The 12594-nt window shown below is 37.0% G+C and overlaps 1 protein-coding gene across 22 annotated transcripts in view; it reads left to right on the forward strand.

The window, feature by feature from the left end:
• The window catches only part of EPB41L2 (erythrocyte membrane protein band 4.1 like 2), a 111155-nt gene that overhangs the window by 76899 nt on the left and 21662 nt on the right, over positions 1-12594 (forward strand). For 11 of the 22 annotated variants that reach the window (XM_021540702.2, XM_021540711.2, XM_021540707.2 and 8 more), the window contains 4 exons: positions 831-928; positions 5389-5561; positions 8386-8567; positions 10066-10710. In XM_021540702.2, coding sequence (XP_021396377.2) covers positions 831-928; positions 5389-5561; positions 8386-8567; positions 10066-10710 — 1098 coding nt within the window. Of the gene's footprint in view, positions 1-830; positions 929-5388; positions 5562-8385; positions 8568-10065; positions 12519-12594 lie in introns of all 22 variants that reach the window. The other 11 variants (XM_021540712.2, XM_021540715.2, XM_021540716.2 and 8 more) reach the window with 3 other exon arrangements.

The following is a 12594-nucleotide window of genomic DNA, read 5'->3' on the forward strand; positions in this document are numbered from 1 at the left end:
AAGCTGTCTTGTTATTTTATTGGGTTTTTTTAAGCAAAAAGCTAGTTACATTGGCCACATTGTGACTGTGCAAACTTGCAGTCTTGAGAGAGAGCCAGTTGCTTTTCCTCTTTGGGTGTAATTGTCCACTAAATGTCAGCACCTCAAAGACTTGAGTTATTCTGTAGATTGTTATAACTTTGTTAGCTGCTGTGGAAGTAGTGGATTCAACTTTCTCTTCAGTTACTGCTGAAGTTTCTGGGAATTGCTGAAGGGGCTGTGTGCATGTTTACATTTTGAACCCTTTGTTACAGGAAATTTAAAAAAAACCCAAAATGTCAAATATTCTAATGCTCTTTAAGTTTATCCTGTAAAGTGTTTAAGGTGGCTTTTATTGTGTGAATAAATAAAATAAAAGAGACATCCAAACATCAATTTTACAATGCTAACATTGTAGTTATGTAAGTTTTCTAATGCAGATGTATTGTTCTTGCATTCACTGCTGCTGTCATGGATTAAGTATTTTTGCTAAGTATTATATAGTGATACAGATCATATACATTTAACACTGCCATATAGATTTCAGATGTTTATTAAATCCAAGCAAAGTGCAAAGCACAACCTGCAGTACAATTACTTCATGCAATTTAGCCACCATGATATAGCCTACCAAGTATAATTCTTTTAAAAGGCTGGAAATTCTGACATTTAAAAGTAAATTTTAAAAATCTTATTATGTCTTATGGCAGGAATATTACAGCTTGATACAGTAATGGAACTATCTGAATTCTACCTCTTAATTAAAAGCCAGCTTAAGGAAATTGATTAATTTATTTGTGGATTCTTTCCAGCTGGAACAGTTTGAGAGCACTATTGGGTTCAAACTGCCAAACCATCGGGCTGCTAAAAGGTTATGGAAGGTTTGTGTGGAGCACCATACTTTCTTCAGGTAAATGATAATTCTCTCCTTCCCCCACTTTGCAAGGTATGCTCATATCTTTATTTTAAAGGGTGGAGGAAAGTAAAGATTTCCCCCTTCTTTGCCCCTTACAGTATCACCTCCTAGACAGAAGATAACCTGACAATAACTGATCCCAAATTACCAATTTCTAAAGTCTCAAGTACAATTAACTGCTTTATTCAAACTTCCAAGAGTGCTAAGAGGATGGAACTAAATAAGTGGTCATGGAGTACTGGAGGTATGCAAGAATTGCCTGGCCTCAGTCCTGTGCCATGTGCTCTGGAATGACCCTGCTTGAGCAGGGAGGTTGGACCAGATGACCCACAGTGGTCGCTTCCAACCTGATACATTCTGTGATTTGTGGTCTGTTTTCTTGAGAGACTGACTTTTCAGAATCACCATCTAAAAAGGCCTTATATATCATCACAAGATGGACTTGACAGTAATCTTCATTTAATTGATTTGAACATTCTGCTGAGTATAAATGCTTCTAGCTGAATTTTTCCTTATTTATGAACTAGGTTGAGTTCACAAATTCACAATCATTCTTCAAAAAACAATCACTTTAAACAGACTACTTGTTTATGTAATAATCTGTAACATCCTCTGCATTTTTTTTCTCCAGCAATTGAGGAACACAGAACACTGAATTGGTCATTGAAACTATGATCTATTTGTTAATGAGCACCTTAACAACAGGCCTCAGAGCTGTTCCTCTGTCTACTTTCTCCACTGAAAAAGGATTTTGACATTGTTTAATTTTTACAAGAACACACATTCCATGAGGGTGTGCATGTGCTCCCTGCAGCCTAGGAGCCACAGATTTAGGTTGAATCTCCTATGAATTGGATAGGCATTGAATCCGAGTTTTTGCTTCAAAGCACAGTACCTAGGCACTGGTACCTGTGTAATGGTAAGCTTTCTCCTTCAGTAGCTTGTTTGTTTAAAAAAAGCAGTTGTGTTTTAAAGTAGATGCAATCCTGTTGCTGAATATACTTACTAGATGGAACTTCAGAGAACTTGGGGACCAGGAGGTCTAAGCAGATGATTACTGGAACTGTCTCATTGGATGGTTTTCAGTATTCAGGTTTTCACTGAATGTAGCATGTTCTTGAATGCAAAGGTAGAACTTAGGCTGAAATTGCCAAATCTCAGCATAAATCGGTCTCCAAATGCTTAATTTAGAAGCACTTCTTTTTTAAATCCTGATCTGACTTTTTTTTTCATGTTGATGGGATTCATTTATTAACACAGTCCAGCATTCTATTCTTGAAAATTTGAAGTCTGCTTTGGCTGGTGGTCTCTATTGCCACAAATAGCATGCAGTTCTGTCTACAGTGAAGAGTTTATTAATACTCTTCAGATAACTCCTGCAGTGTTTTGCTTTGTTGGTAAGATGAATTTCCTAGTTTTGTAGTAATAAAATAGACCTGAATAAGGAAAAAGCAAGTCTTATGGAAGTCAAAAATCCTAAACTGACAACTCCCATTTGCAAGTCTGAAAGCTTTCAGGGGCATTAATAGCTATGAAATAACCTTACTACAGAAATTCTGACATAATAAAAATAATTGGATTTTATTCCAATTAGAAGTGGTTTTTCCTAACCAGGAATGACATTATAACAAGAATTATGTAACAAATACTTGAACCGTTCTGTAAATCCATATACTCCACTGATGTCATCAGAGACAAAATCCTTAGAATCTCTCATCCTGATTTAAAAACAGTAAAATAAAGCCAGCTCTATTTGCCTTCAAAGATAAAAAGCAAAAAGCAATTGCTACAGTCCAAGAGACTGTAGCTCATCCAGAGCATGTGTAAAGCTTGTGTATGATGCCACAGTGAATTGTATACAGTTTAGATGCATATTTTTAGCTTCCAAATCTCTTAGCATGTCCTATATAACACGGTGAGATTCCTTGTGTTGTCTTATGTAATGCTTCAGTTTGTCTCAAATAATCACAATAAGATCCATTCTGATAATGTATAGGAATTTCACTAGTATATGAAGCTATTTATAAAAATTGTAATGAACTGTATTGAAAAGGACTACCAAAGGGCATTGTATTAACTTGTTATCAGCTCAAACTTAGAGGATTCCAGTAGCGTTTTCAAAGAGCAGCAATCTACTACTAAAAAATGCAGTCAAACCATATATCTACATAAAAGTTTTGAGATAAGCTTAGTTGACAGCTCTGGATCTTAAACAGTGTCTGCTGAAATGTGATTTTATTCCTGCTTTATGATATTTTATTTTATATTTGCATGATTTTTTCAGCATCTCCTCAGAATGTCTTAAAGTGGTAAAAACACAGTTTTCAGTTATTTTACGTAATTAAGCCTGTAATACAAAAATCCATTCAAATGCCCTTAATGAGGAAGTAATTAGTTCTCTTGTTTTTTTCACATTAAAAGATTAAAAGTTTATCTCAGCAGGGTGGAAGATAAAAATGGCAGTTAATGCTGCAACCTTGCCAAGACTGGAAAATCAACAACTGAAGGAACCTTGGAAAAACCCTTTTAGCCTTCTTTGTCCTAGTACATAATGCAGTCCCTCTTGGAAGTAATGGGGAGAAAGACTAGTCTTGAATTGTTTTCTTTATAAATGTTGGAACAGATTAAGATTTGCATTTTAGACATGGGGAATTGTATGCTTCTGGCTAGTGCCCCAGTAAACATCCCCTCTTATGGAAAAGGGGGGAAGGTGTTTTTAAGACTTAGGTTTACTTCTCATTTTCTATTCTGATTTGCTTGATAAGAAATTAAATTAATTTATTCACAAGTCTAGTCTGTTTTACTCATGAGGACAATTGATGAATGATGTCTCCCTGTCCTTATCTCACCCATAAGCTGCTTCTTACATCTCTCTCTTTTGTCCAGCTGAGAAAGGGGAGTGTCTTTGATAGGGCCCTGGTATTAGCCAGGGTCAGCTCACCACAGCTCACTGTTCTGTTTGCTAGCCATCTGAAAATTCTTCAGTTTTGCTGAAACTCATTTAGAATGATTGTTGCAGTCTTCAGAACCCAGTATTGGATAGTGCCTTTACGTATGTTGGATCGGATTTTGCTGACACAGATATTTCTGTGTAAGGGCTTCAGAAGAGGGGAACAAAGTCAAACAGTTTGAACTCTTGTTTGCCCATTTGTTCCATCCTCAGTACAAATGGCATTTGACTTACTGGTTATGCTTGAAAGAAGTTTATGTGCAGTGAGCTGCTCATTCTTTGCAAATTCTCAAATCAAGAAGCTTTGTCTGCAATAATCTGATAGTTTTATAGAGAGAGAGAGTAGGCCATAATGGGTGAGCATGTATTGTAACATTACATTGATCCAGAAAACAACTTCAAAGGCCTTTCCAGAGCACTGGGGACTGGGAGGAGTTTCTTGCAGTGATGACTGTTTGCTTTATCAGCAAGGATAGCAGTGGACCCTCAGTGTTCCAGTTGATGATCAGATTTCAAAAACAAAATAGAGGCAGTAGGGTTAGATGAGTATGATCTAGAAGTCTGAAGTTACTGAAGGAAATTCAGGGATGTAGAAAGGATGGGATGTCTTCAAACTCACGTGATGGTGGTACAGAATCAACCAGGCTGGAAAAGACCTTAGAGATCATTAAGTCCAACCTATGACCTAACACCACCTTATCAACTAAACCATGGCATTAAGTGCCGCATCCAGTCTTTTTTTAAACACCTCCAATGACAGTGACTCCACCAGCTCTCTGGGTAGCCCATTCTGGACTTTCTGGCAAGGACTCCAACACTTACTGTACAAACACACATACCTGGCATTAAGAGTACATATAACTGTCTTTCTCACCCTTTTCACAATATGCTTCTTCCCCCACTCTTTATATCCAGCAAACATCAACCTATATAATTTTATAAATGACATTGTAAAGAACATAGAGTCTGAATGTAGACTGTTAAACTTTTTGCTGTTGGGTAACAACTCTCCAGTCTTCTCAATCTTTTCACATGACATTCCCTTTTATACACCTTTGAGAAACCTTCCCTAACTTTGAGGAAGAGCAGCTGCTGTATTGGTACATCAAAATATAGGAAAGGCAGTGGAAGTGGGATGTATAGCTTTTGCCATAAGTAACATTCTAAGGCTGAGGTATTCTACATGACCTATAATGACTTCAGTTTTCAGGTTTTTCTACAAAAAATTAAAATGTAACCAAAATAGCACCAAAAGATAAGAGTCCCAGATGCTTAGTCATACTGTGGAAAAATGTGATGGTTACCAGCATTACTCCAACTGCAAACAATAAATAACATGCATTGTTTAAAAGATCTTTGAAGAGCTTACAGTAAATCCTTTCTTGGAGAGCACAAATTATGCACTGTGAGCTGAAGCTGAAGTACAATAAGTAGCTTCAAATTAACTCATTAAATATTTAAAATAAAGCCTTTTAAACTGACTTAGTTCATATTTCTCTTTCAGACTTCTATCACCAGAACAGCCTCCCAAAGCGAAGTTCCTGACCTTGGGTTCCAAGTTCCGCTACAGCGGCCGTACGCAGGCGCAGACACGACAGGCCAGCAACCTCATAGACAGACCAGCTCCTTACTTTGAACGCACTTCCAGCAAACGTGTTTCCAGAAGCCTTGATGGAGGTATGAAATTTGAGTTATTTTTTCAGTGTTGTGATTACATTATGTGTTGTCACTCTGACCTGACCAACACTGGTAAATGTTAACGTTGCGGATGGCCAGAAGGTCATTTGACAGATTTATGAATTTCAATTTCTAAAGCCACTTTAGGTATTTGTCAGGGTAGGGTGACCTAAACATTAAGTTCAGTCACTGCCTAAATGATATGGCACTGCTGTGGGTATATGGAGTTCACTATATTGGGTATGTAGCATCTATGTACACTACTCATACCTTTTTGAAGGCATAGGCACACACTACAGGCTCTTAATAAAATTGTTTGGTCAGTAGCATCTTTTGAGATCTGGGTTGGTCTTGCACTTCTCTAAACAAAAAAGGCTGAACGAATTGTTCCTTAGAGTTTTCCATAATTTTGTTCAGTATATTGCTATCCTAGTATATTCAGTACCTCAGTGTTTAGTTAAACATTTTTACATTCACTTTGAATAGCTAAAGGGTTTTTTTCGTCATTACTGTATTTGGTCTTTTTGAGCACACATACCTTCTGGTTTCCTTTATTGGAAGCAGGCATTCTTTCCAAAGGCAGGTATAGCAACACTATGTGTGAGAGATGTAAAAGCACATGTCTTACTCAATTATATATAATGGAAAAAAACTATAGCAAAATAACATGAAGCTTGACTTAGATTCAGGCATGCACAACCTCACTGGAATAAAAGTGAACTATGACAGTGATGCGAGTTTAGCTACAACCAAGCTGTCAACTTTATCTTATTTTCTTAAAAAAAATCTTTTACTTAGGAAAGTTTTACTTCAATATATGTTCATTCTCTGTACTATGACAAATGACCAACTGTGACACTTCCTTGGGAAACATACCAAATCTTACCTTCTGAGAACTAAAGTAAAAATATGAGGCAAAAGTCCTTGCACCAGTATAGCACATGATGACTTCTTGTGGCAACCAAAAGACCCAACACCACATCAATGTTTTGTTCCTCTTCTTCTTTTGGCTAGGAACAATTTGAATTCTTCACAACTCTCAATGGTTTTATAATCAAGCCTCTCTGGCATCCCTTTTACATCATCTACAGAATACAGGCACACAGGCACGTATCTTCAGGTCCTAACTTTCACTCTTACAGAAGCATCAGGGTCAAAATTTTGACCATGATGAAACAATGTTCTGAAAGCAGCTTTGCACAAAAGGATCTGGAGACTCCTGTGGAACAGGTTGAACACGAGTGAACATGAGAATGCTGACTGTATCCTGGGCTGTATTAGCAAAAGCGTAGCCAGCAGATCAGAAGAAATTATAGCTTCTCTTTATTCAGTACTTTCTGAGACTGTGCCTGAAATACTGTGTTCATCTTTGGGTTCCACAGTACTAGATGGGCAGTGACATATTACAATGAGCCCAGTAAGGAGCAGCAAGCTGGCTAGAGGGCTGGGGGCTGTGATATATCAGGAGAGGCTGAGGGAACTGTGGTCCTTCGGATTTAAAAGGAGAAGGCTGTAATGAGGTATTGCTGTCTACAACTACTGACAGGGAACCTATAGAAAAAACAGACCCATGTGTTTCTCAGAGGCACCTGGTGATGAGGCAGTGAGGTGTGCCTGCAAGTTGAGACACAGCAGATTTCAGTTACAAGTAACAAATTTTTGCTTGTTTAAAAAGACCTTGAAGGTACTTAAAACTCAACTGGACAAGCCCTTGAGCAATCTGGTCTAATCTGACCTTCTCTGAGCAGGGGTTTGGACTAGCTGACCTCTGGATGTTCCTTCTGACCTAAGTTACTCTGACTTATCAAAACTTACTGAGCAATGTATACCCTAGAAATGCTCTATTTGCCACCCACAAAGGGATCAGAAGTTGAGGCTGCAGAACTTAGAGAGGTTTCCCAAAATCCTTAAATCCCAAATGCCACATTTCCCATTAGGCTGAGCTTGGCTTCTTAGCATCTTAAGGGAGTCTCTAGTGTGAAGCTTAGACTTTTTGAAGGAGAATATCCCTCAAACGTACTCCAAGAAACACCTCTTCCTCTCAGCTTTAATGGAGGTATTACATAACATTCTAAATGAATTAAGTTTATATCAAAGTTGTATTTATTAAAACTCCTTCTTTTAATGAATTCTCTTCTATTTCATTACTACTATTTTGATTAAGCCACTCATCATGATTTAAAAAAAGATCCATCCTTCTCATTAGTCCTGTTAGGCTGAGTCAAATAAGAGGAAGATAATTTAAGGCCTTTCACTCTCTTGTGCTTTGTCTGTATTCAAGTATACATTATTAGTATTTCCCCCTTCCATTTTTTGCAAGCATATAGGGAGGAAGGTTCTTAGTTTCACTGAGTTGCTTGTGCAGTGTTGCTAAAGTTCCAGCAAAAAATACTGCGACAGTTATATGCATAACTGTTTCTAGATTGCATTAAAGTCGTCCTCTCAAATAGTAAATTTCCACAAAATGCTCTTCCATATTTCTCTCTCTTTTTCTAATGATGATTTTTACACCCAAAAGATCATTACCTACAATTTATCTTCCAAGACTAATCAAGAAGTTGATAACTACTTGTCTGATACTGTGAGGGTATTTTCCATACAAAATATGTGCAAGTTTTATGATGGGTACTTTGCTATTCGTACCAGTGCAATGGGAACCACAGACTGTTTGTAAAGCTGAGAAGCTGAAAAATACTGTATCACTTAGTAACTAGCCTGTATTGATCATTGCTGACATCATCATAAAGTGTTTTTCGTAAGAAGATTTAAAACCAAAATGTTTCAGCTTCTCTAAATTAGCCGAAATTATTTTGTTCTCTAATAGCTCCCATGGGTATTTCAGACCAAAGTCTTGTAAGAGACTTCTCTGCTACTGGAGGGCAGGCTGCTGGAGATAAAATTATTGATCTTGAAGCTGCTGGTCGGGCCAAGTTAAAAGAAGGTGGCAGAGAAGAAGATGAAAGTCCACTCAAAACTCCACAATTAGAATTTACTCAGGATGGAAAGGTATGTCTGACTTTTACACCAAAATTATTTATTCATGTGAATGTCTGCATCCATGTGAGGTTATTTAGTGTCTATCAGTTCTGAGTATCATATAGAACACTATATTAAAATATTAAGGGAAAATTGTCAAGTGTTTTCTGTGTGTTTAATTTAATGTAAGTATATGTAAGCAAAAGAGAATACAAACTTTTAAATGGCACTGACCTAGATTTTTCTTTTATTGCTGTAAATATCATTTAAATGCTCAATAAGCTTCCATGAGTTTTTGAAAAAAATGTTTAAAAGGGTAAATCATGTTTTATTCACTTCCTTAGTTTGTTTAGACTTGAGTAAAAATGTTAATATACCATGGTTATGTACGGTCTACAGAGCTGGGCATATTATGATTGAGCTTTATTACCATGGGTAATGATTTTGTTTTAGTAGCCATTGCTGAACTTGTATTATGATGAAGGAATATGTTCCTGTGAAAAGTTAAGTACTGTGATCTGTTCCTGTTGCAATTGTTTGCTTGTCTTGTTTGTTTCAGCTACAGGGGGAATGTCAAAAAATTTAATCCATATTTTGTATGATTTGATGTAAAAGTTTCCTCCCAAAGTGCTTGTGCTGCTCATTCTCTCTTGGAGATCATTTCTATTTCAACAATTCTCCAGAACTTAGTTTAATATGTAAAGAGTAATTTTGTCCTCAAACATTTTTGCAAGTTAGCTACCCATTTTATTCTTGGTGAGACTGCTGAGTTTCTCTCTGCAGTTTATATGTTCCCACTGCATTCAAGTGTAGGAAGAGAGCAAATAACACAGCTGCATTTTTTTGCTTGCTGGCAAGTTCAAATAATTTTGAAATAGATGAAAAAAAAAGGCACACACAGTTTCTTTACGGGAGAAAAATGGTAAAATAAATTACTATGTTTTGCCTTTGGGCTTGGTTAAATGGTGATTCTCCCATGTTCTCAAAGTGGTGTATCTTTCAATATTTTCACCAAGGGAGGGGAAGGCAGTATTTTGGAAGGTTGTTCCAGGAAGCTGTTCAGTACGGTTTTGTTACATACACTTATTCTATGAACAGCTTTTCCTCTTTGCCCTAGTGGAGATGCTTCTTTTCCTTTTTGGTTCTCTTTAAGTCTTAGAGAAAACAGTTATAAACCCAAGAAGTGCCAGCTTGTCTTTTGTGTACTGCACTGTTCTCTGACCTTTCTGCCAAAGCTCTGAATGTCTGTCTGCTTCCATCTGTTTTAAGTGACTATTACAGTTCAAAAGTGCACAGTTCTTTACAGCCTGAGAAAAAAACATTTAGAATGTGTTCCTTTCATAATCCACAGAAGTAAACAAGTTGGCTGCTTGTAAAACACGGTGGGATTTTTATTTCTATTGCATTAGTAAAGCTATCCCTTCTTCTAAGTAAAAGTTTTCACTAACTAATAATTTCTCTTTTTCCCCCTCTTCATGTGCCTTCAAACTTGCATTTTTGTTGTGCTTTCATTTTCCACTGTGCACAGAATTCTTTTCTTCAGCTTACTCACATACACCCGTCATCACTGCCCATCCATCCTGTGTCATCCCATCTCACATACTTGTCACCTGTCCCGGAGATCGACATGCTTTCAGATATTTCAGAGGAAGATCCCTTTGAAGAGCCCCTCCTTACCATTCCAGACATTTCAGAGTGCAGTTCCATGGAACAAACATCAGATCATAAGAAAACCGGAACAGCTTCACCAATTAATTCCTTGGAATTGAGACCCCTAGCTAGTCGAGGCTCCCCTGCTGTTGAGGGAAAAATCCGTACAAATGACTACAAAAGCACTGAGTTGTGTGTGTCATTCAGCTTCTTCCGATGCCTTTCTTTTAGTTTTCGTTCTTTGCTTGATGAGGATGGCTATATTACTTTTCCTAGCCTTCCTGATGTTTGCATTTCTTTCCTCCCACCTGGCCTTCAGCACTATATTCCTATTACTTCTCCTTCCTTCATCCCCTCTTTTCTCCTTGTCTTTGTCCTGCTTCTGTCTGCTTTCCAGTCTATTCCTTTTTCACTCACATTTTCCCTTCCTCTCGCTCTGTCCCTCTGCTACCTGGAGCCTAAGGTGACTTCCTTTAGTAGCTCTAGTGGCAATGACCTGAATGACAAAGCAGAGGAAGAGGAGGTGTGTAATTTTGCTGCTTAAATGTTGACACTTGCACATTGCATTTATGCTTGTTCTCACGAGGCTTGCTCAGTTTTGCACACTTCCTAGTTTAGAGGTGTTTCTGTGTACATGCCTGTAAATACATCTATCAATACACAAATGCACATGTGTATATCTATATCTTTTTAGCATTTCTCATTTGTGAAAAATTGCCATTGTGGGATTTTTAGTCAATAGATAGCTTATGGTTTTTCTGCCTAATTTCCTATAGCATGCATAATCTCATTGAATTCCCCAGATACTGAGCTGCAGGTGGACTTGCATTGTAGCTCAAAGTGTTAATGAGGACATAAAACTGAATACTGAAAGTGCTCTGTGTAACAATAGATATGTTATTTGCTACTATTTGCAAGTTCTATTTGCAATGTCAATTGGTTTTAAAATGCCTGTCCTCCCGCATGCATTGACTGGAATGTACATCTCTGAAGTTCTGTTTAGATCTGAAAAATGAAATTCCTAAAAGCTGAATTCAGAAAACTGAATACTTTAAAATCAGTGTTTTGATTTCAGATGTTTCAGCTCTACAAAGGTGTGTGCAAAGCTGAGTCTGTCCAAGGCACTTTTTCTTTTTTTACATGCTTTGATTAATCTCTAGCAGCAGTTGAGACTGATTTAGTTCATTAGCTGGGATGGCAGGTTATGTCAGACCGTGTCACTAGAATCTGAGCATTCTTTGGAATACACTGCTAAAATGTACAGAAGCCTCAGTCACACCAGTATGTTGCTCTGATCATCTGGAGTGGCTGACATACTGCCTCCTTTCCTTATGTCTGCTGCACATGTTACAGCAATACCACTAGAAAAAGGTCTTCTATTTTGATCCTCAAAGAAAATATTAAACCAATTATTATAGAATCAAAATGGAGGAGAGGATCTGTTTAGTGTTACATTTAACAAAGTTTGCTAAACCCATGTACATATTAAAGACCTGCTGAATAAGACACGATGCCATTATAATACCAGTCTAAGTATAAAATAATGAAAAACATGACTTCAAGATTTTCTCAATTTTTCCGTAGCCTAATCCAATCAATAATTTTTAGTGTAGTTACAGAAAATACAACCCCAGATAAGTCAGAAATTAATAAAAATGTTATATGTACTGTGTCATTCACACAGAATCCAAAATGCAATAGTATGAGCAGTAAATCCATCTTCAAATTTATGGATTTGCACAGTGTTGACTTGTAAATCTTTTACTAAGATTGTCAGTTGATATTTGTACTTGTCAACAGACAACTGGGAAGTGGTTCAATTTTTAAAGAATGCTGTCCCTTAAGGCATTCAGAGTACTTGGAGATGAGATATGAAGATTACCTACAGAAAATTATCTACAGAATTAATTGCAGTTTAAAAATAAATATATTCACTTAACAAAAGGTGTATATGTATATGTGCAAATAGTTAATCCCAAGACAATAATGTTCCTAAAATTGAAGACAGTTTGTAAATAGTCTTTAAGTGTTTGACTTGAACCCTAAACTCTTTTCCCAAATGAACTCCTGGATTAGATTCCATTTTCCCATCAATTTGTTGCAGAATTTAAGTCACTTACCATATAAATTATACATATCATTTTTGTTTGTTACTCATTCTTAAATTTTCACCTGGGAAACAATAAAAAGTTCAGCAAGAAAGGGACACAGTGTGAAACTTCCATTTTCCATGCCACTTATGCCAAAAGTTACTTCAGCCATTCTACAACAATGTAGGTGCAAGAAGACCCAAGTTGCTTAATTTCAACATCTGGGGCCGAAAAAGTCAAGGTCTGTAAAATCCAGCACGCTTTGCAGTATTTACAAAGAGGTGAAGCCTCTATGTTGGTCTGTAAGCCAGTGTTAA

Source organism: Lonchura striata, chromosome 3 (genome assembly GCF_046129695.1).
Source record: "Lonchura striata isolate bLonStr1 chromosome 3, bLonStr1.mat, whole genome shotgun sequence".
NCBI lineage: Eukaryota > Metazoa > Chordata > Aves > Passeriformes > Estrildidae > Lonchura > Lonchura striata.